This window comes from Monodelphis domestica, chromosome 1 (genome assembly GCF_027887165.1).
Source record: "Monodelphis domestica isolate mMonDom1 chromosome 1, mMonDom1.pri, whole genome shotgun sequence".
NCBI classification, from domain to species: Eukaryota; Metazoa; Chordata; class Mammalia; order Didelphimorphia; family Didelphidae; genus Monodelphis; species Monodelphis domestica.
This window is the reverse complement of record NC_077227.1, coordinates 495694137-495716654: the sequence shown is the minus strand read 5'-3', so window position 1 is coordinate 495716654 and position 22518 is coordinate 495694137. Positions and strand designations below refer to the sequence as shown.

The following is a 22518-nucleotide window of genomic DNA, read 5'->3' as shown; positions in this document are numbered from 1 at the left end:
TTGGGAAAGATACTGAAAAGAAAAATGATGCTTCAGAAAATTGTGTTTATCACATTCCCTCCTGGCTACCAAGACATCCAAGGTCAATATCCCCTGAGCCATCTGAACAAGATAGGTTATCCATTTCCAGTGTAGACAGCAGAGCCAGTATCTCTTCTTGCTCTTCAGCATCTACTGACCCCTCATCCATTTCCTCATCAGAAGAACCAGGCAAAGAGGTTATGTTGGACCTGGAGTTAGCCAAAGAGATGGTAACAGATCTACAGCACAGAGTAGCTAGCTCCATAGCAAGTCTGATGATCTTTGTGAGTAGTAAGTGGAGATTCAAAGAATACCTGGAAGCTAACATTGATGAGATCCATAGAGCTGCTGATCATATCAAGACATCCCTGGGAGAATTTCTGGATTTTGCCCGATTGGTCAGTGTAAATGTTAGCAATCTCACTGATAATAACCTTCAAGTCAGGCTAAAAAAGCAACTTCAGATTATTGCAGATTCCTACCAAATTCTTCTAGAAACAATGGAAGCTTTGAATAACTGTAACTGGTCTCTGGACATTCTTATTACTGACAAACTTCAGAACAATCCTGATGACCTGGACAGATTTGTCATGGTGGCCCGGACAATTCCAGAAGACATCAAGCGCTTTGTTTCCATCATCATTGCAAATGGGAAGCTTCTTTTTAAACAGACCTGTGAGAAAGAAGAGGCTAACCAACTCCACATTAAATCAGAACATAAATTTGCAACATTCATTCAGTTACCCAGAAGAAAAGACTATGACTTGCACCAAGAGACTATTGCTTTTGGTAAACCAAGGGAAAGTGAATTCTCTTCTGAGCCAGCAAGTAAAAATATGAGAAATGTTTGTGATCAGGATAAATCACAGGTTAGTGAAATTTATTGTGTAATGTATTCTAAGAGAAGAAGAAACAGATAGCTTAGATTGGATAAGTTGGATTCAACTTAAGGAAACTCTTTAACAGAGAAAAAAAATGTGGTTTCTTATTGTTTTTTTTACTGGGCAGAGGGTAGGACTTAATATATATATTTATTCATTCATAAGCTTTTATTAAACAAATAATACATGCAAAGCTAGTAGGAATTGGGATTCAAAGATTAAAAATGAAACAGTCCCAAAGCGCAAAATTTTACTGAGGGTTGGTAATTACATAGATTAACCAATACAAAGTATATTAAAACTAAATATTTCTAATATCTCATGTATATGTGCATATATATTTATATGTACATATAGCTTTCATGTTATTAGACTAAATTCCTTGAAGGCAGGAATTATCTTCTGCTTTTCTTTGTATTTTAGTGCTTAGCACAGTGCCTGGCACATAGTAGAAACTTAATAAATGTTTATTGACTGATCTCTTTCCTCAGGGCAGAAAGTCACTAGTATAAAGAAAGAACTCATAAAAGGTGGAATTTAAGTCAAGCCATGAAACAATCTAGGGATTCTAAGAGGTGGAAGTGAATGGAGTTTGCATTCTAGGTATGGAGAATAGCTTGTGTAAAAACACTGAGGGAAAAGATAGAATGTCAGGAATAGGAAGTAGGAAATAGGTTACTTTGGTGGCAATATAGAATACATGAGGGGAGTGATGTAAAATCAACGTGGAAAAAACAGGTTGGGGTCACATCATAAAGGCCATCAAATGCCAAACAGAAGAGTTTATATTTGAACCTTCAGAGGCAATAAGGAGCCTCTGAAGCTTCTTGAGCAGAGGACTAGGATGCTCATCTCCATACTTTAGGTATATCAATTTAGCCACAGAGTGGAAATGGATTGGAAAGGGGAGTGACTTGAGTCAAGGAGAGCAATTAGGAGGATGCTGAAATAGGCCAAGAGAGAGTTAATGAGAATATGGACTAGGATGACGATCTTATGATTTGAGGGCCAAGGAAAAATTTAGATATTTCTAAAGGTAGAGGTTAAAAGTTGATAACAGATTAAACATGAGTTGAAGGGAAAGTAAAGAATAAAGGATTGCCACAGAATTGCCAACTTCAGTAATTCAAAGGATTGTGGTGTCCTAGATGGAAATAGATCTATTTAAAAGGATAGTGAGTTTGGAGGAAAGATAAATTCTATTTGGACATGTTAAATTTAAGATGCCTATGAGACATCCAGAAGTCAAAATCCAATAAGTACCTGGTAATGCAGAATGGAAATTCAGGGTTTGAGAAATTAGAGATGGATCCAATTAAACCAATGGGGGCTGATGAAATTATTAAGATAGATAGTATAAAACCACAGAAGGGGAAAAGGCCCAGGACAGAAACTTGGGGGGACTTCTACATAGTATAGATAATACTTTTAACATTTAGGAAAGTAGGTCAACAGCAACAGATTTCTACTGAAAATTTATGGAATGCAAGTCCCTATCACATACTGGCCCTATGTAACTTTAGAACAAGTACAGCCTCTGAAATGTGCAAATTCTTTCTGTATATAAAGTTCTGGTTTCAATACAAAATTCACATGTGTTTCTTTAAATCTTCATATTTAAACAATGTAGTTTGGAAGAAGCTAAGAAGAGAGGGCAAATACTTTATTAAACTATTAATAGATTTATCAGAACAGGCTATAATTTCTCCTATAAAAGGCTACTGCCTGTGGTCAGACAATAAAAAAGAAGGCAGGGACACCTGGGTAGCTCAGTGGATTCAGAGCCAGGCCTAGAGATGGGAGGTCCTAGGTTCAAATCTGACCTCAGACACTTCCCAGCTGTGTGACCCTGGGCAAGTCACTTAGCCCTCATTGCCTAGCCCTTACCGCTCTTCTGCCTTGGAACCAATACACAGTAAGGGTTTAAAAAAAAAAAAGAAGGCACATAGTTGGACAGAAGGTTGCATAAGAGAAGCTATCTCAAGGCTTTTTAAAAAAGAAACTACAAATAGCAGTTTTTAAATAAATGAATGTTTTAAGGTATGCTTGTGTTTCAGAAGACAATGAACCTGGAAGATGTACAGAAAACAGTTTTCAAACAAGAAACAGAGAAGAAAAAAGATCTTAAAACAAAGGTACAGTATGATGCTTACTCTCTTCTAAATATTTTTTCTTCTAAATATTTCTGATTAAAATGTTTTCTCCTTGAAGAACATTTCCTAGAGCAATGAATAATCTAATGTACCAACAGAAAAAGGGATTATCAAATTTTAAAAAATTCTAAAGGATCACCTGATATGAAAAGGGACTTGAGAAATCATCTGATCCAAAGGGGACTCTCCAAGGTTAAAAAGCTAGGGCTTTTGTCTTTTAATCCTTTATTTTCCCACCATGCCATACTGCCTCAATTATTTCAATATTATATTCACTATACTTTAAATAATTAATATAGAGAAGTCTGTTCTTCTGATTAGAATGTTTACATCATTAGCAAATTTCAAGCATCTCAAATCACAAAAAAGACACTACATATGAAATATGCTATATTGTATTTTTTAAAAAACTCTTATTTCAAGCTTCATCTATATATCAGGATTTCTTATCTTAGGATCTGTGAACTTTTAAAAAATATTTTAAAAGCTACTTTGACATAATTTGTTTCCTTTGCAACCCTAAGGAGTTTATTTTATACATTTGAAAACATTATTGAAAACTGCCCATAGGGTCTATGATATAAAAAAAAAAGGTTAAGTATTTTCAATCTATATAATACTACAAAGAAAAATGTTTCTAATATCCAGATGCCATGTTCACTCAGTACCATAAATAACTATTTTACAGTGCTACCTGTTTCGGGATAATGATAATTCATATTTGCATAATCCTTTATAATTTGTTTTCATGAAAACAGTGAAGCACTGACATTTTTTTTTAAACCCTTACCTTTTCTGTCTTGGAGTCATTACTTTGTATTGGCTCCAAGGCAGAAGAGTGGTAAGGGCTAGGCAATGGGGGTCAAGTGACTTGCCCAGGGTCACACAGCTGGGAAGTGTCTGAGGCCAGATTTGAACCCAGGACCTCCCGTCTCTAGGCCTGGTTCTCAATCCACTGAGCTACCCAGCTGCCCCACACTGACATTTTAATTACCTCCATTTTATAAATGAGAAAACTGAGACCAAGAGATTGTGATGTAACCATAGTCACACACCTAGGAGAATTCAAACTGAAGTCTTTGGACTTCACCTACTATTCCATATCATGTAGTCACAACTTTATTTGACGAATAACAAACAGAATCTCCTTCCACTAGTAATTTTAAAGTTTCTAAAATGCTTCTACATCCATTACCTTACTAGATCCTCAAAATTATCATGTGAGGTAGGAATGGTAGAGATTATTATTCTTAATAAACTGCTCCCTTCCCCCCTCCACTGTACTTGACAACATTTTTTCACATCACCAGTCCCTCTGCCCAGCAGCCCAATGGGAGTACTTCCTCTCTCCCTTGTGTGGGGTAAAGGTGGGGTGCAAGGTGTTTCCAGCACTTTTCAGGGAGAGGGGCATGGCATGTAGTCTCTGGGTGGTACATGGCAAATGGTTTCTAAAAGGTTTGCCATCACTGCTCTAGACTCTTCCAACTCTAATATTCTATGTTCTGTGGGTTCTCACTACTCAGACTTTGTACTAAAGTCTCTTTAAGTAACTAATATTTTATATGCGTTCCCTTTCAGCCCTGAAATTTTCTGGCTGTAAGGACATGCCCAAAATTGCATGGCTAGGACTAATTAGCCGTGTTGTTAAGAGAATTGTACTAAAATTCAAAGCTCATGATCTCCATATAACTATCATTTCTACTATACCATACTACTTTTTGAATATAAAGCAGAAATGAACAATTAAATATTAATTACTTTTCATTAACAGAACCATTTTCTTTCTTTCTAGAGTCTCTCTCCTCCAAATCGCAAACTACTGAGTAGGCAGGATTCAGAGAAGAAAATCAGCCTTTCAGAACACTGTAAACTGTACTTTGGTGGGCTTCTTAAGGCTATTGGCATATTTAATGCCAGCCTTAGCAATAATCAGCCACCTGAAATTTTTATCACCCAGAGTAAATTGATCATCATGATAGGCCAAAAGCTGGTGGACTCCCTCTGCCAAGAGACAAAGGAGAAGGATATTCGGAATGAGATTCTTTGCAGTAGCAGCCAGCTTTGTGGCTTATTGAAGAATCTGGCTGTGGCCACCAAGAATGCAGTCATCAAATACCCTAATGTCGATGCAATAAGAGAACTTCAGGAAGAGGCAGATAAGTTATGCAAACACACACAACAAGTCAGAGAAATGCTAGAATGAGATCTCACTTCAGTTCTTCTGGTGTATTACTATGAAGATTCAGCAATCCTTGCTGGGTTGGTCTTACTACTAGCTTCTATATAGCCCATATATTTTGGTACTGTTATCAGCACCTAATGGACTATTGTATCAAGTTGCTAGAAATTTCCAGGACACTTGTTCCATAGCAAATCCTGGCCCAAAGTGAAGCATTATTAAACAAGGATTTTTAAGTATGTCTGGGATCAGCAAGTAAAGTAGTGATTTCATTCAGGTTTTTCAATAAATCTCTAGTGGGTGTCTGCTGTGTGCAGAGCATTGGGAAAGATACAAAGTTTAGATTTGGTCTTGGACTTCTTAGAATTGAGAGTGCAGGAAACTCTCTATAGCCCTTGAAGGCGTACAAAAAACTTCCCTCACAACAATGTAAGGGAAGCAAAGGATCAAAGGATCATTTCCAGATGAGGAAATTGAAGTTCAGAAGGATGAAGTGATTTGTTCATAGTTAGATACTTAATGAGTGGGCTGAGATTTAAACCTAGGTCTGGTGACTCTAAGTCCTATGCTTGTTTTTATAGAAGTCCATTTTTATATTGGTTAAAATGAATTTTTAATATTCCATCTTTTTTTTAATGAAAAGCATACCAGGGCTTCTTCCCCCCCACCTTTTGGAATTTATTTTGTTAGAAAAATATAACCTTTTTTGCAATTGCTTGTTACACTAAAATGTCATTCTCTGAAGTTTTATTTTAATCAATTTAAATATTCATGTGATACACAAAATCTGTGTATTTTCTTATATCTTTTGAACTTCCTGTTAATTTATTTTGAATGTGACATGTATGCTGACAGTCATGTATTGTGAACACACTTTTATATTTCCTTAATCATCATAGTTCTGTATATTTTATAGTGTTATTTAAATATAATAACATTTAAATAATTTGAGGTATGAACATTAATTATTGCATCATTATCTTCCTAAGAAATCTTTGTCTAGTGGTTTTCTTCAGAAATTGGTATAAAACCTATTTAGGACAATTCAAAAAGCGATCATTTTCACGTATTGTACTTTAACCTCTATTTCCAGAACATGTCTAAAAGGTGAAGTCAATTTATAATGTCTCTGTCATAATGGCAGTCTGTCTTCAAGCCTTTGAAAGTAACATATTCTTTTAAAGTTTAAGCTTTACCTTAAACTTAAACATCCCCCTGAAGCCATTTATCTGGTCCCCACCACACTTCTGGAAAGGGCACCTTTTCATTGGTGGTCAGTGAGAGGAGTACAGGATGCAGATGCATCCTGTGCTCCTGCAGTACTATATGTGGTGGTGCTCATGTACAGTACTACTTCCAGTGACATAATCCTTTGCGTGGCGCCTTGTTCTGAGAGTAACTGAATAAGAACGAGGCATTGCACAAAGGATTAAGTGGCTGCACAATGGAACATAAGCATGGTGAGCAGTGATATGGGGGTGGGGATTCCATACTTTGTATACTGCTGCCTGGTGTAGTTGTGGCAGTGATGGGCCTGTGCAAGGTGTGACAGGCCCATCACAGCCAGTGCTGCAGCCTCCGCTCTCCCAGACAGTGGTATACAGATTTGTTCATAATTTTTTTATAGTCTGGCCCTCTAACGGTCTGAGGGATAGTGAACTGGCCCCCTGTGTAAAAAGTCTGGGGACCCCTGCTTTAAACAAATGGAAGTATAGCATGATAGTAGTAAAAAGTATTCTCAAGCAATCTCCACCTCTTCAAGACATTACAAGTCCTTGCTCTAAGAAATTTTAGTAAAGTTCCTTTCAAGATGTGGTCACATCCTTCCTTGAGTTCTCCAGGCTAAGAGCCATACCTTCTTTATCTGTCTTGGACACATGTACACATAGGAAGTAGTATCATGTTATATACAAAATAAAGATTAGCTCTTGGAATTTTGGTGGTTCTCATCTAGCAAGGCTCCTCAAATGAGAAAAATTCTTTCTTCTCACGAGTTTGCTCCATAAATTTGAACAGTGAAATTAGGGTGGAAATACACAATGTTTATAACTGGCACCCAGTGCATCCTTTTGTTAGGTCCCTAAAATCTCATGCTATGTGTAAAAATAAAGTTCCTAAAATGAATTTACATTTTTTATTCAATTTGTATTTTTAAATTAGAAAAATAAAAGTGAGTTCAAATCAAGGATCTTCATTCCCAAAGACAAAGAACAAACTGAAAAAGTAAAAGCACAGTAGAAAAATGCTGTTCTTAGCTAAATGTGTTTTCTTCCCTTTTTGAAGGATTGAGATGGGAGGAAATTTTTTGGTGTATAACAAATTCAGCAGGATGACCATTTCTGAAATATTAAAAAAGTGAAACAAAAACTATTTTGAGGGGTTAAAGAAATATAGTGGGGAGGGGGGTGGAATGGCCAAATACATGTGTTTGTCCTTGGAAACAGCACTGAAGGGAAAGAGGAAAGTGATATTAGAAGCAACCCCTCATGTGAGTAATGCTAAACTCATTCATTAAGAGAGTGGGGACTCCTAGGAAGACTGGTTAGATTTTTCCTACTCCCATTTTCCTGTTTTATCTAAAGTTTAGATTTCATACCATTTGGGGTGATGACTTTTTGTTTGGTGTCATTAAGTTCTTTCTGAATGCCTCATTGAAACATGAAGGTAATGAGTAACTAGGTAGTACAGTGGATTGAGAGCCAGGCCTGGAATTGGGAGGACCTAGGTTCAAATATGACCTCCGACACTTCCTAGCTTTAGGACTCTGGGCAAGTAAGTTACTTAACCTCAATTGCCTAGCCTTTTCCCTTCTGTCTTGGAGTTGTTAATAAGAAAGTAAAGTATTTTTTTAAAGCAGGAAAGTAACCTTTGATTCTCAAAAAAATATAGAGTAATAGAGATTTGTGTAGTTCTACTAATCTAGAAAGACCTTGAATATGGCCACTGATGTACAAATGATGTTTTTCAGATAGGCTGCTGAGAAATGAATTAGTTAACCACAACAACTATCAGAATCCAAAAATCATCTATCAAACTATTCAAAGTTTTCAATCCTTGGATTACAAGGCATGGGGGAAGTAATTCCATAGAAAAAAAATCCTAAATCCTTGACTTAATAAATTAATATGATAATAATAGTTAACATTTACATACCACTTTAATGTTTGCAAAGTACTTTGCAAATATTATCTCATTTTATCCTTACATATATGAGGCAGGTTCTATTATTACCCCCATTTTATAGATGAGGAAATTGAGGCAGAGAATGTTTAAGTGACTTGCCCAAAGACAAACAGTACGTGTCTGAGGCTAGATTTGGACTCAAATCTACCTGACTCTAAGTCCAATGCTCTAACTATAGTGTCACTAGCTACTTCCAAGAAAATATGTAAAGTGCTCTACAAATGTCAATTATTATTATTATGAAAATCATGCTGGTTATTATAGTTTGTTACTTCTTCATCTTATTCTTAATTTATAGATTTAGAGCTAAAAGAAATCTCAGTGGCCATCTAGTCAAACCAGCTCATTTTATAGCTGAGAACCCAGAGGCCCAAAGAGGCTCCATGCCCATGGTCACATAGGGAACAAGCAACAAAGTCAGGATTCAAACCCAAGTCTTCTGACTCCAAATTGCTTTATCTCATTCATTATGTAGCCTAGGTAAGCTATTATGCTTATATGTGGCTTATTAGTTGTATAATAGTTTGGTATTATCCATAATTAGAACCAGGGGAACGTTTTCCCACAATAGCAACTTAGAGCAGGTAAAAGGTAAGTATCCTGTCACCAGACTATATTAATCACCTATAGTTCAATTTTTTGATATTTCTTTCCTTGTTCTTTCTGAGAATTACCTGACAGTTATGGTTTATCAGTCATGGAATCTTATTGCCCCACTCACCCAGTAAACATTTCCTCTGACTGGTAGTTCTAGTATACTAACATTAGTCAAACCTGAAATTCATAGTTAAAAACTATTTAATTAGGGGCAGCTAGGTGGCTCAGTGGATTGAGAGTTAGATCTGAAGGCAGGGGTCCTGGGTTCAGATTCAAACTCAGACACTTCCTAGCTGTGTGAACCCTGGGCAAGTCTCTTAACTTCAATTGCCTAGCCCTTATATATACATGCATACACACACTTATGTGTAGAGAAAGAATACTTAGTATCAATTCTAAGAAGGTAAAAGTTTTTTAAAAACCATTTAATTAGGGGAAATGCATGGTAATACCAAAATCATCAATTAGAGTAGGCATAAATTCTCTAATCTTCTCTTTATGTATTAACCATAATCTTCTCTAATTATCTCTCATTAACTATAAATTTAAATTACATAGGCAAGAAACCCTATATCTGCCCTCTTCCCTGCACTCCCTCAATAGTTCTTTCCCAGAGGGGGTGGAGGTGGGGGCTAGATGTGGGGGCTGGGTTTACATGGTCAAGGCTTACTACAGATAATTGGTACAGTGATTCTTCTTGAAAATGGTCAGGAGCTCACAGAATCACAGATTTAGAGCTGGAGGGACCTTTAGAGGTCCTCTGGTCAAACTTGTTCATATTACACATGAAGAAATTGACATTCAGAAAGGTTAAGAGACTTTCTAATGGTACACAGATGACAAAAGGTAAAATTTAAAACCAGCTATTATGTGTCAGAAGCTGGACTTTTTAAAGATTTAAAGATATTTGTATTTTAAGCTGTAAAATGAAATATGGTTTTCAACATATATAAAACTATTGAGAATAGATCTTTTGGCATTTCTTAAGATAACAGGAAATTATGACATTAAAGTTTCATAAATGTTAGAACAATCTTTTTCTCTTTTTTAAAAATTTTATTTTATTGTCATGCAAACACACACTTCCATATTGGTCATTGTTATAAGAGCAAACTCACATATTAAAAAAACACCAAAATAAAACCATAAATACACTGATGTGAAAGACAACTCCAACTGTTCTTTCTCTGGAAGTGGATAGTATTCCTCATCATGAGTCTTTAAAGATTGTCCCAAATCTGAGCATTGCTGAGAGTAGCCAAGTTTTCACAAATAATCATCATCCAATATTGCTGTTGTATATACAATGGTCTCCCAGTTCTGTTTATTTCACTCTGCATCAGTTCCTGCATATTTTACACTAGGAATGCAGGGCTGGTTTAATATTAGGAAAACTATCAGCATATTTGACCAATATCAATAACAAAACTAATAGAAATCACATGATTAACTCTATAACTGAAGAAAAAACTTTGGACAAAATACAACACTCATTCCTTTTAAAAACATTAGAAAGCATAGGAATACATAGGCCTTGCTTTAAAATGATAAGTAGTATCAACTTAAAACCATCAGCAAATATTATCTGCAATGCGTTAAGTTAGAAGTCTTCTAAATAAGATCAGGAATGAAGTAAGGATAACCATTTTCACCACTATTATTTAATATGTACTAAAAATGCTAGTTTTAGCAATTTGAGAAGGAAAAGAAATTGAAGGCAGTAAAGTAAGCAAGGAGGAAACAAAACTATCACTCTTTGTAGATGGTATGATGGTATACTTAGAAAATCCTAAAGAATCAACTAAAAAATTAGTTGAAATTATTTTAGCAAAGTTGCAGGATACAAAAGAAATCCACATAAATCATCAGCATTTCTATATATTACCAACAAAGTCAAGCAGCAAGAGTTTGAAAGAAAAATTCCATTTAACATCACTCTAGACAAAATAAAATATCTGGAATCTACTTGCCAAGGGAAACACAGGAATTATATGAACACAATTACAAAATAGTTTTCACACAAATAAAGTCAGATCTAAACAATTGGAAAACCATCAAATCCAAAATTAGTTAGGTCAAACTAATATAATAAAAACGATAATTTCACCTAAGTTAATTTACTTATTCAGTAACATACTGATCAAACTACCAAAAAATTATTTTATAGAATTAGAAAAAATAATTGCAAAATTCATCTGGAAGAACAAAAGATCAAGAATATCAAGGGAATTAATGAAAAAAATGTGAAGGACAGTGGCCTAGCATAGTACCACATCTCAAAACAATCTGCTACTGGCTAAAAAATAGATTGGTGGATCAATGAAATAGATTAGGAGTAAAAATTTTTCGCAATCTAGTGTTTGATAAACCCAAAGATCCAAGCTTTTAGGATAAGAACTCACTATTTGACAAAAACTGCTGGGAAAACTGGAAAACTATATGGTAGAAGTAGGTGTAGACCAATATTTCATACCCTATATCAAAGTAAGATCAAAATGAGTATATGATTTAGAAATAAAGGGTGATACTATAAGTAAATTAGAGGAACATAGAATAGTTTACCTGTCAGATCTATGGAGAAGGGAAGAATTTATGAACAAACAAGAGATAGAGAACATTATAAGATATAAGATAAATAATTTTGACTATATTAAATTTAAACGTTTTTGAGTAAACAAAACCAATGTAATCAAAATTAGAAGGGAAATAAAGGGAGAATTTTTATGAAAATTTTCTCTAATAAAGTTCTCATTTCTTAAAAATATAAAGAACTAAGTCAAATTTATAAGAATACAAACCATTCCCCATTTGACAGATAGTTGAAGCAGTTCTCAGATGAAGAAATTAAATCAATAATCATATATAAAAAGTTTCAAATTACTCTTGATTAGAGAAATGCATATTAAAACAATGCTGAGGTACCATATCACCCCTATTAGATTGTCCAATATGACAATAAAAGAAAGTGGCAAATGCTGGAAGGGATGTGGCAAAATTTTGACACTAATGGATTGTTGGTGGAGTTGTGAACTTATTGAACCATTCTGAAGAGTAATTTGGCACTCTGCCCAAGGGACTATAAAAGACTGCATACCCTTTGATCTGGTAATACCAACTACTAAGACTTATCTCAAAGAGATTGTTTTAAAAGGGTATATAAGTACCTACTTATAAAAAAAAATTATTTTTGGCAGCCCTTTTTGAGGTGGCAAAGAATTGGAAATTATGGGGATGTCCATCAATTGGGGAATGATTGAATAAACTGTGGTATATGATGGTGATGGAATACTATTGTGCCATAATAAATGAAGAAGAGGTTGATTTCAGAAAGAGCTGGAAAGAACTACATAAACTGATGCAGTGTGAAATAAGCAGGACCAGGAAAATATTGTACACAGTAACAACAATATTATGGGATGATCAAATGTGAAAGACTTAGCTACTCTCAGCAATACAATAAGCCAGGACAATTCTGAAGGACTTGTGACAAAGAATGCTATCCATCTCCAGAGAAAGAACTATTGGAGCTGAAATGCAGAGGAGTGTATACTATTTTTCACTTTAGTTTATTTGGGTTTTTATTTTGGGTTTTGGGTTTTATATGATTATTCTCTTCCAAAAATGAACAATATGGAAATATGTTTTGCATGATAATACATATATAACTAGATCGAATTGCTTACCATCTCTGGAAAAGGGGAGAGAAGAGGGGGAGGGAAATAATTTGGATGATATAAAAGTTCAGAAAACTTTTGTGGAAAATTGTTATTACATGTAATTGGTAAAATAAAATATCTAAAATTAAGATGGAATTTGAGACATGAAGCTAGGGAAGCCAATAGGCACAAATGAGGAGAGATAACATTCCAGGTATAAGGGGCAATCAGAGAAAATGAAGCGAGTTGGAGTGTCTTGTTTGTAAAACAGTCAAGATACCAGTGTCCCTGGATCAAAGAGTTATATGTCAGGGAGCAAAGTGTAAGAAGACTGGAAAGAAGGGGCAGCTAGGTAGCACAGTAGCTAGAGCACCAGGTCTGGAGTGGGGAGGGCTTGGGTTCAAACCTGGCCTCATATACTTCCTAGCTGTGTGATCCTAGGCAAGTCACTTAACTTCAATTGCCTAGCTCTTGCTGCTCTTCTGTCTTAGAATTGATATGAAGACAGAAGTTAAGGGTTAAAAAAAATACTTAAAAGGTATGAGGGGACTGGGATATGAAGGGCTCTGAAACCAACAGAGAACAATTTTGTATGTGATTATAGAGGCAATAGGAGGCTACTGAAATTTACTGAGGAGGTGACATGGTCACATCTGTGCTTTAGAATTCATTTTAGTGGCTGAATATAGGATGGATTGGAATGGGGAAACACCTGAGCCCGACAGATTCACTTGCATTTTATTGCAATAGGCTAAGCAAGAAATAAGATAATATGGTCATTACCATAATGGCTGTGGTGCCCAGAAAATGAGACTTCCAGTTGTGGGCATGCTAGCTGTATGACTGGGTGACTGTGGGAAAGTCATTTAACTTCTCTGTGTTCAAATCATCTCTCTAAAACTATAAGCTATATATAGACCTGCAGTTGGTAGAGTTTCCTCATTCAGGAATTCCCTTTACTAGTGGTGTTAAATTAAAACAAAAACAGATCCCTATGCATAATTAAAGAGAAAACCACAAATTATTTGATACTGGCTAAGAATAGATGAGTGATCAGTGGAATAGATTAGGTATACATAGCAATCCAATGTTTAATAAACAGAAAGATCCAAGCTTTTGGGATAATCTTATCTGCTTGACAAAAACTGTTGGGAAAACTGAAAAGCAGTTTGACAGAAACTAGATAAAGATAACATGTCAAACAATATACCACAATAAGGTTGAAATGGGTTCATGATTTAAACATAAAAACTATAGTAAATTAAGGGAGCATGGAATAGTGTAGCTGTTGGATCTATGGATAAGAGAAGAATTTGACTAATCAAGAAGTAAAGAACATGATGGGATATAAAATAGATAACTGATTAAATTTATTTTATTTATTTATTATTTTTTAAAACCCTTACCTTCCATCTTGGAGTCAATACTGTGTATTGGCTCCAAGGCAGAAGAGTGGTAAGGGGTAGGCAATGGGGATCAAGTGACTTACCCAGGGTCACACAGCTGGGAAGTGTCTGAGGTCACATTTGAACCTAGGACCTCTCATCTCTAGGCCTGGCTCTCAATCCACTGAGCTACCCAGCTGCCCCCAACTGATTAAATTTGAAAGGTTTTTCACAAACAAAACAATGTAGCCAAAATTAGAAGGAATGCAGAAAACTGGGAGAATTTTTTTTTTTTACAGCAAGTTATTTGGGTCCTTCCTCAGAAGTTTTGCAGGCAGAGGCTGGGAGTTTGACACCTTTTCCCCATAACAATAAAAGCACAAATCCTTCCTCTTCTTAGCTTCTAAATCCCTTTACAAACTGCTCTAGCTTTATTCTGTATTTCTCCCTTTTCTGCCCTCTACAATCCAACCAAGTTCTTCCTCATGCAAGAATTCCATCACCCATCTCCAAGTTTTTCCATTAGCTTTCTCTAGAGCCTTGTATGCATTCCTCCTCTTCCTCTCTGCCTCATAGAATCCTTTTCTTGCTTTATGTAACAAACAGCTCAAGTACCACCTTCTCCTTAAAGCCTTTCTTAATCCTTAATGCTACTGCTTTCCCTCGCTAATACTTTATATTGATTTTGTTTCTCATATTTATTCCTTGTATACTTATACTTCCTATATAATTATTTGGTCCTGCTTCTAGCATAGCCTTCACACACATAATCCAGGGAAGTAATTATTGTGGAGAAGCTCACAGTCATCCCCACCAACTGCCAAACAACTGCCATTCACAGGGCAGGCAAGCCAGTCTAGCTGAAGCAGCAAGGCACCCCAAAGGGAGATACAGGAGTGGCATGTGCATCAAACCATCATTACCATGTTTATTATCATCTCCTATCAAACGCAGATGGAAACAGCCAAGGTCCCTGAACTTAAGTGATTTGGAAACATCAATGCTTCACAGTCTATTCCCATAGTCAGCATTCCAGGGACTTCTCCCTTTCTGAGATGATGCCTACTAACTGTTCCTGTCAGTGCTAAAAGCACATTTGTTGAAGGAAGACCCAGTAAAAAAAGTTCTTGTCACTAAAGTCCTTGGCTCTGTTAAATGGTTCAACATCAGAAACTGTCATGATTTTTTTTTTTGTGAAGTCATTTTCTTTTTTAATAAAACCCCTACCTTCCATTTTGGAATCAATACTGTGTATTGGTTCCAAGGCAGAAGAGTGGTAAGGGTAGGCAATGGGGGTTAAGTGACTGGCCCAGGGTCACACAGCTGGGAAATGCTGGAGGTCAAATTTGAACCTAGGACCTCCCATCTGGCTCTCAATCCACTGACCTACCCAGCTGCCCCTGAGAATTCATTTTCAAAAAAGACATCTGCTTTGCTGATGTACCCTATGAAGCATGGAACATTTCTCTTGCCTTGTTGTGGAAACTTTCCATATATATTGTCTGTTGGATTAGAATTTGAGCTCCTTGAGAGCAGACTGTCTTATTTTTCTATTTGTATCCTTAGCACTTAGCACAGAGTAAGCACTTGTTTTATTCATTCCTTCATAAGGCAATACAGAATTCCTTTTCATTTATAAGTACTTGTTCTCCCCCCCTCCCCCACTGGGATGTAAGTTTCTTCAGACAAAGAAGTTTCATTCTTTGTCTTTCCCATCCCCAGTCCAATATAGTATGGGTTCATAGTAGGCACTTAATGATTGTTTATTGATTTTCATACCATTTCTGTGAGATAGGCAAGGGCTGATTGTCCTTATTTGTATTATAGAATTTCAGCTCTAAACATTAGAGATTATTAAGTCTAGCCCAATCCTTTTACAGGGGATCAAAAACCAACGTTCAAAGATGTTAGGTGACTTATCTAAGATCAAAGACAATTAAATCGCAGAGCCATAAATGAAACGTAGATCCCTTCATTTTCTGTCTGGTACTTATATGCTCACTATTTTCTACTTCCTGTGTACAGCCTATGATCACTGGAGAAGACTTTCAGGATCATTTAGTCCAAGGCTTCTTAATCCGAAGTTTATAGGCTCCCCCTCCCCCAAGATTCCAAGAACTTGGATGGGGAAAAAAATTAAATCTTTATTTCACTAACCTCTAACCTTAGCATTTCCTTCGGTTATTTATTCTGAGAAGAGGTCCATAGGCTTTTCCAAACTGCCAAAGGGGCATGAAACAAAAAAAGTATAAGGACCCCTGTACTCATCAGATCCTCTCATTTTACAGATGGGGAAACTGAGGGGGGTAGGAGAGGTGAGCTTCAAGTTATCTAGGATCTCTCCAAAAGTAGAGGGAACTATCCGAGGGTCCCCCAGTGGAAAATGGAGAAATTAGCCCCCAATCTGGGGCAGGATGGGAAAGAAGCAATGACTAGGAAGAAAAGAAACTGAAGCTGGTTCAGGCCTAAGGAAGGCTGAACCGAGAGGAAAGAGGATCAAAGACAGTGGAGAAAAGAACCTTACTCCCGCTCTCGAGCGCAGCAACTTCGCCTCCTCCCACAGCGGTGGAAGGCGTGGCTCCCTGGCAACCGTCTCCATAAGAACCACAGACTCGTTTCTCCCACCTTCGGGTTCCGCCCTCGCCGACAACCATTGTCGTCATAGCAACGGGAGTCTCTTGCATCATCACAGGGCGCCGGAAGTTCCTCGAGCTGGTTCTGGTGACGACTGGTAGGGCAGACTGCGGAAACGAACTGAACTAAGGAGAGATGGGGTGCGATGGGGGCACGATTCCCAAGAGGCACGAGCTGGTGAAGGGGCCGAAGAAGGTGGAGAAGGTCAGAACCGGGGCCGGGGGTGGGGGTGGAGGGCGGTGTGAGGACAATCACATGAAATACCTGCTTCCTGGGGAAGTTGAAATGAGTTTGGGGACGGCGCTGAATAATAACAACCACCCGTCTTTTTTTTAAAACGCAGAATAGTTTCTTTATGACAGTTCTCCCTGACTCCGTCGTGATCTCGGTATTTTGATCTTTCACTACTTATTACGCTTTCCTTATGGATTGACTGTTTTCTTGGCCTCCACAAACGCCCTAGTGTCCTCAGACCTGAAAAAATAAATAACCCTCACTTGAATTCGTTAGCTCTTCAAGTTGTCATAATGTATCTCTTACTCCTTTCATAGCTAGATTCCTGGAAATAGTTTTCGATAGTCGTTGTCTTAACTTGCTTACTTCTTTAGTATTTCTCAACTCTCTTGTAATATGGCATCTAATGCCACCATCCCTAACTATATTGAAACTTTATTCAAAAGTCACTCATGATTCTTAACTAAATCCAAGAGCTTTTTCTTTTATCAGTACTCATCTTCTTTGATCTCTTTTATTTTTGATACCATTGATCACTTTTGCAATGCCTCTTTCCTTCTCTGTTATAACCTTCCTCTCTACTATTTCTCCTACTTGTCTTTCCTACCCAGTCTTCTTTTCAGAATCATCATTTGCTCTAAATGTGGATGTCCTTCAGGTCTCTATACTAGGTCCCTAAGTGTATGGTGTTGTATGGGGGTGTTTAGGGAGAACTAGTACCTCTGGTTTGAGGTCTTGTAAGCCCATATCATAGCTACTCATCCACCTTTGGTGTCTATCTTTCAGAGTCTACACCTCTGTAAAATCATCTCAACAGGCAAGCTAAACCAGATTGGGGGTAACTGACAGACCTCAAACCAATTAGTAAGTGAGGGGGATGTCTACCCCAAGCATGTGAACTTCTCATCCTGGAGTATGGAATGCTTAGAGCTTGATCAGATTGCTAAACTGCCAGGGTCATCCACAGCATCCAGAGCCATTGCCATTTCTCCTTATTTGTTTTTGCCTTTGACTTTGATAACTTTGATGACTGGAAATGTGAGGCCAAAGACTCTGTGCAACTCTGGCTCACTTAAATCCAATTCACTCCAGAGTCAAGATATCACCGCTTGGTGTCACTGATTCTCTTTAAAACAGAGGATGGACAATCCAGAGTGTGTCCTGGGTCTTATACTTTTCTTTTAGTCTCTTAGCGATCTCATCTTCTTCTATGGATTCAGTTTTCTCTCTGCTTATGATTCCCAAAGGTGTATATCCAGCTTTAATATCACTGAAAGATTCCAGCCCCACATAATAATAGGTAATGTATATAACTTATGTAGTAAGCACTGTGCTAAGCACTTAGCAGTCATTATCTCATTTGATTTCACAACAATTGGGGGGGTACTGTATCTCCATTTTACAGATGAAGAAATGGAGACATTCAAGAGGTTAAATGACTTGCCCAAGTTCTCATAGCTAGTAAATATCTCAGGTAGAATTTGAACTTAAGTCTTTTTAACTCCAGGTCCCATGCTCTCTCTACTTTGCCACCAGATGTCCTCCCCTCTTCCCTCCCCCCAATACACACACACACACACACACACACACCCTCACATCCATGTCTAGTTACCTGCTGCACCTTCCTCTTTGGAAGTCTCACATATCTCAAACATACAGTTTCCTAGGTGAAACTCATTTCCTTCCTCCAAATATTCCCCACTTCAAAATTAGCCATTTCCAGTAAGTGTGTTGCCATTCTTCTAGTTATCAGGTTTCATAACCTCCAAATCATCCTCTTCTTTTCCTGTCCCTTAAATCCTATAAGATTAAAATGAATATCCAATAACTCCAAGTATTATATTTTATAAGGTTTATTAATAATCACTTGAAGTAGACGAAATAAAAGGATAAAAGTAAAAGCCTGAGTAAAGAAAAGTTTTCCCATCAGGGTCACACACAAACTTTATCTCCAAAACATAGGGACCTAACATGAGAATGAAAGTGGGATGCTGGGAATTAGAGTCCTGGGGAGCAGATTCTAATTATACAATCCCATATCGAATCTTTGGCTTTTACATCTACATCCTTTACACCTGTCCTCTTCTGCTCTACTCCAAGCCTTAATTGAGACCCACATTTTCTTTTCAGGGAAATGTAATAAATTCCTAACTCATCACCCTAGCTTCATCTATCTCCCCACTCCAATCCATTCTCTACTACTAGAATAATCCTCTAAAGGCGCAGATACAACCAATGACAGTCCCATTCAAGATTATCAGTGGCTCACTCTCACTATTGCCTTCAGAATTAAATAGAAACTCTGGAGGCTGGCATTCCCATACCTCCACATTTGACTCTGATTTACATTTCTAGTCTTATTTTGTAGTATTTCCCTTTCAAACACTGTTTCATGCAAAATGGGTTACTAACTATTACCCAATTTGACCTTCCATCTATACCTTCTTATAGTTTTGTAAACCATCCTCCATGCTTGGAACTCTCCTTCATTTCTGCCATTCAGAGCCTTTAATTTCCTTCCATGCTCAACTCAGATTCTGCTTCTTCTGTGAAGCCTTCCAAACCACCCCCTTCTAACCCCCCAACCCTTCTAGTATTCTCAAATTACCTTGTATTATCTATAAACTCAAAGGCAGAGACTAGATTTTTTTTGGTAATTTTTAAATCATTATATACCCAGCACAGTCCTTTGTACATAGTAGTATTCCAGTAAATATTTGTTGAATGTCTCTATGATGTAAGTAATGATAGTATTACTACCCCCATTTTACAAAGAAGAAACTAAGATTCAGAGATATTTACTGATTTTCTCATGATTCTACAATTAGGAGTGTCTGTCAACATTTTCAGTTCAATTACCTGTGCTCAGTAATAGAGATACAAAGATTTAAAAATCACATAAGCCCTATTCTCAAGGAACTTACATTCTACTGGGGGTAAGATAGAGTAAAATGAGTGCAAAGGAGAAGCTCACATGTTGATATATTTCTAATATTCTAGTATTTCGTTTAGAAGAGACCCATAATCTTATAGTTTGCAGATACATAGAAAAGATAGTGATTTGCTCAAGGTTACAGGAAATTGCTAGTAGAACTGGAGCTCAAGCCCAGTTTTCCTGACTTCCAGTTTAGTGATCTTTCCACTGTGCCTCTCCAGAGAGAGATTGCTTTCAGCTATGTGTTTATGTTGAGGTAGCAAAGAAAGGAGTGGAGAAAGCTTCAGTGAGGAAGTAACAACCAAGTTGGACCTTGGAGTAAGGGAGAGGCTTTGATAAATGAAGATGGGTGATGAGGGAAAATCATTCCTGGCATGAGAGATCGTGTGAGCAAAGGAATGGGCCAATGAAGGAGAAAGAAGATATACAGACTGAAAATAATTTAGTTTGGGACAACTATAGAATATTTCAGGGGAATGAAACAAGCATTTATTAAGTGCCTACTATGTACCAAGCACTGTGCTAAGTGCTTTTCAAATATAATCCTCACAGAAACCCACTGAAGTAGGTATTATCATTATTTTCATTTTAGAGTTGGGAAAACTGAGGCAGACAGATTAAATGACTTGTCCAGAGTCACACATCTAATGCATCTGAAGCTGAGTTTGCATTTAAGTCTTCCTGACTCTGGGGCCAACAGTTTTACCCACTATAGCACTTAGCTATAGCTTTGATATTCTCTTGAGATGAGATATACAGGGTATATTAGATCTCCATCATGGTAACCTTGATAGGCGAAGTGTATTCAGAAAATTACTAGTATGAGTGCGTGGAGGATCATTAAGTGACTTGACTTAAGTCTACGTCTACTAAGTGAAGGAGTTAGGGGTTGATAATTCTCTCCACATCCCTCTACTTCTAGTATTTATATATTTATATGGAGAAGTAATAGAGAAATCCAGAACAAAGACTGAGTGGAGAGATTGTGGAACAGTCCTAAGCAGTAGAACTAGGTGCCTTATGTTTGTATAACTTTACAAGGCCTTTATTATTTTGCATCTCATTTTATCAGGTTATACAAATGAAATCAAACCATTTATCTTCTGGTTTAGGAAGACAGTTGATACACTGAGAAAAGAGCTGGTTCTGGAGTCAGAAAGCATGAACTTAAATCTGACTTTAATATAAATGAATTTAGACTTTTAAATCACTCACTACCCTATGATTATAGGAAAAATCATTCAATCCTCTGGGCTTCATTTTACTCTTGTGTAAAATTAGGAAGTTGGACTTGATGTCAGTTAAGGTTTCTTTTATCTCCAAATCATAATATTGGAGCCTTAGGATCATTCTTGACTTTTCTTTTCCTTTACTCCCCCCCCCCCAATATATTACAAGATACTTGTAGTTTGGATTTAAATTGTGATATCAATTCTTTGTTTGTCATGTAAATGGGTTTTAAAAAAATTTAAATCATTACTCTATTTAATTCAGTAGACATGTATTAGTCAACTGTTCTGTGACTACAAAAATGTTTAACATAGCACCTTATACTATTCTTGTAGATTGAATGGAGAGATGTGTCTTAAAAAAAAATAAAAAAGAAAGATGGAAAGGATGTACTGTACCCCTCGGGAGGCTTGTACCCTGAGGAATGGAGAGAGGGAAAGAGAGAGGAGAGACCCCTTTTCCACAAAGCGGGGTACAGGGGAAACAGCAGCTGTATCGAGTTGGCTCAGAGAGAGGAGAGGGGTTTGAAGATTTTCCCCTTTCTGCCTTCCCTCCTTAGCTAAAGCTGCTCTCCCCAATTCGCTCTTGTCCACCTCCACTACTCGAGACCCAAAGGTCTCCCCTTCATCCGTTCACTCACACTCAGCTTGGGGAACAGATAACTTTTAATGTTAACTCAATCAGATAATACAAAAGGAATAAATGGGCAGGGAAGAATGGGAAAAGTAAAGTGGGAAAAGGGGGTCCCTGTCCCTATCTAAACCCTTTTCCTCCCTCCTTGAGTTTGGGGGGAACTTGGGCCTTGGCAGACTGAGCCCCCTGAGAGAAAGTCAGGTTGACTCACTCCTGGGCAACAGGAGCTGAGGTAAAATCTGCTCAGTTTTCTCTTCAGAAGTCCCTTCATTTGGGAAGTGTTGGGGGGGAAGGATTTCCAGTCACCAACAGGAAAAATGGGTAACCCTCAGGAGAAAGTCTCTTTCCACCTTTTCTTTTCGACGTCTCCAGATGAAGAGACCCTCACTGCTCTCCTCACCAGAGTCTTCTCTCCTCAGCCTTCCACTCCTGGGGCCCCTCCCTCATTGAGGTGATCAATTTCACATACTCTTCAGTCTGGCACTTTTTCTTTAGTGCCAGCCTCTATCACAGATGTAGAGTAGAACTTAATGTACTTAGATGATTTTGAAAGTGGTTAAAGTAACTGAACCCAAACAGTAGTCAATATTATTTTGAAATGATGTCTTTAATGGAGTTTTTCATACATCTGGACATGGCCCTGTGCTCTTTAACATTTTTTTTTAAACCCTTACCTTCTGTCTTGGAACCAGTACACAGTATTGGTTCCAAGGCAGAAGAGTGGTAAGGGCTAGGCCAAGGGTCTCCAAACTATGGCCTGTGAGCCACATGCGGCCCCTTGAGGCCATGTATCCAGC

General features: G+C 37.3%; 2 protein-coding genes across 4 annotated transcripts in view; both read left to right on the top strand.

Annotated features, from left to right (window-relative positions):
- Positions 1-7362, top strand: part of CASS4 (Cas scaffold protein family member 4) — a 41410-nt gene extending 34048 nt beyond the window's left edge. For 2 of the 3 annotated variants that reach the window (XM_016423423.2, XM_016423419.2), the window contains exons 5-7: positions 1-890; positions 2960-3037; positions 4848-7362. The exon at positions 1-890 is cut by the window's left edge and continues 487 nt beyond it. In XM_016423423.2, the coding sequence (XP_016278909.2) occupies positions 1-890; positions 2960-3037; positions 4848-5258 (1379 nt within the window). In that variant the 3' untranslated portion in view covers positions 5259-7362. The remainder of the gene's footprint in view (positions 891-2959; positions 3038-4847) is intronic. The other variant, XM_056812927.1, reaches the window with a different exon arrangement.
- A 9394-nt stretch (positions 7363-16756) lies between these two features.
- RTF2 (replication termination factor 2) overlaps positions 16757-22518 on the top strand; it is an 84276-nt gene continuing 78514 nt past the window's right edge. The window contains exon 1 of the mRNA XM_001368978.5: positions 16757-16893. Coding sequence (XP_001369015.1) covers positions 16825-16893 — 69 coding nt within the window. The 5' untranslated portion in view covers positions 16757-16824. The remainder of the gene's footprint in view (positions 16894-22518) is intronic.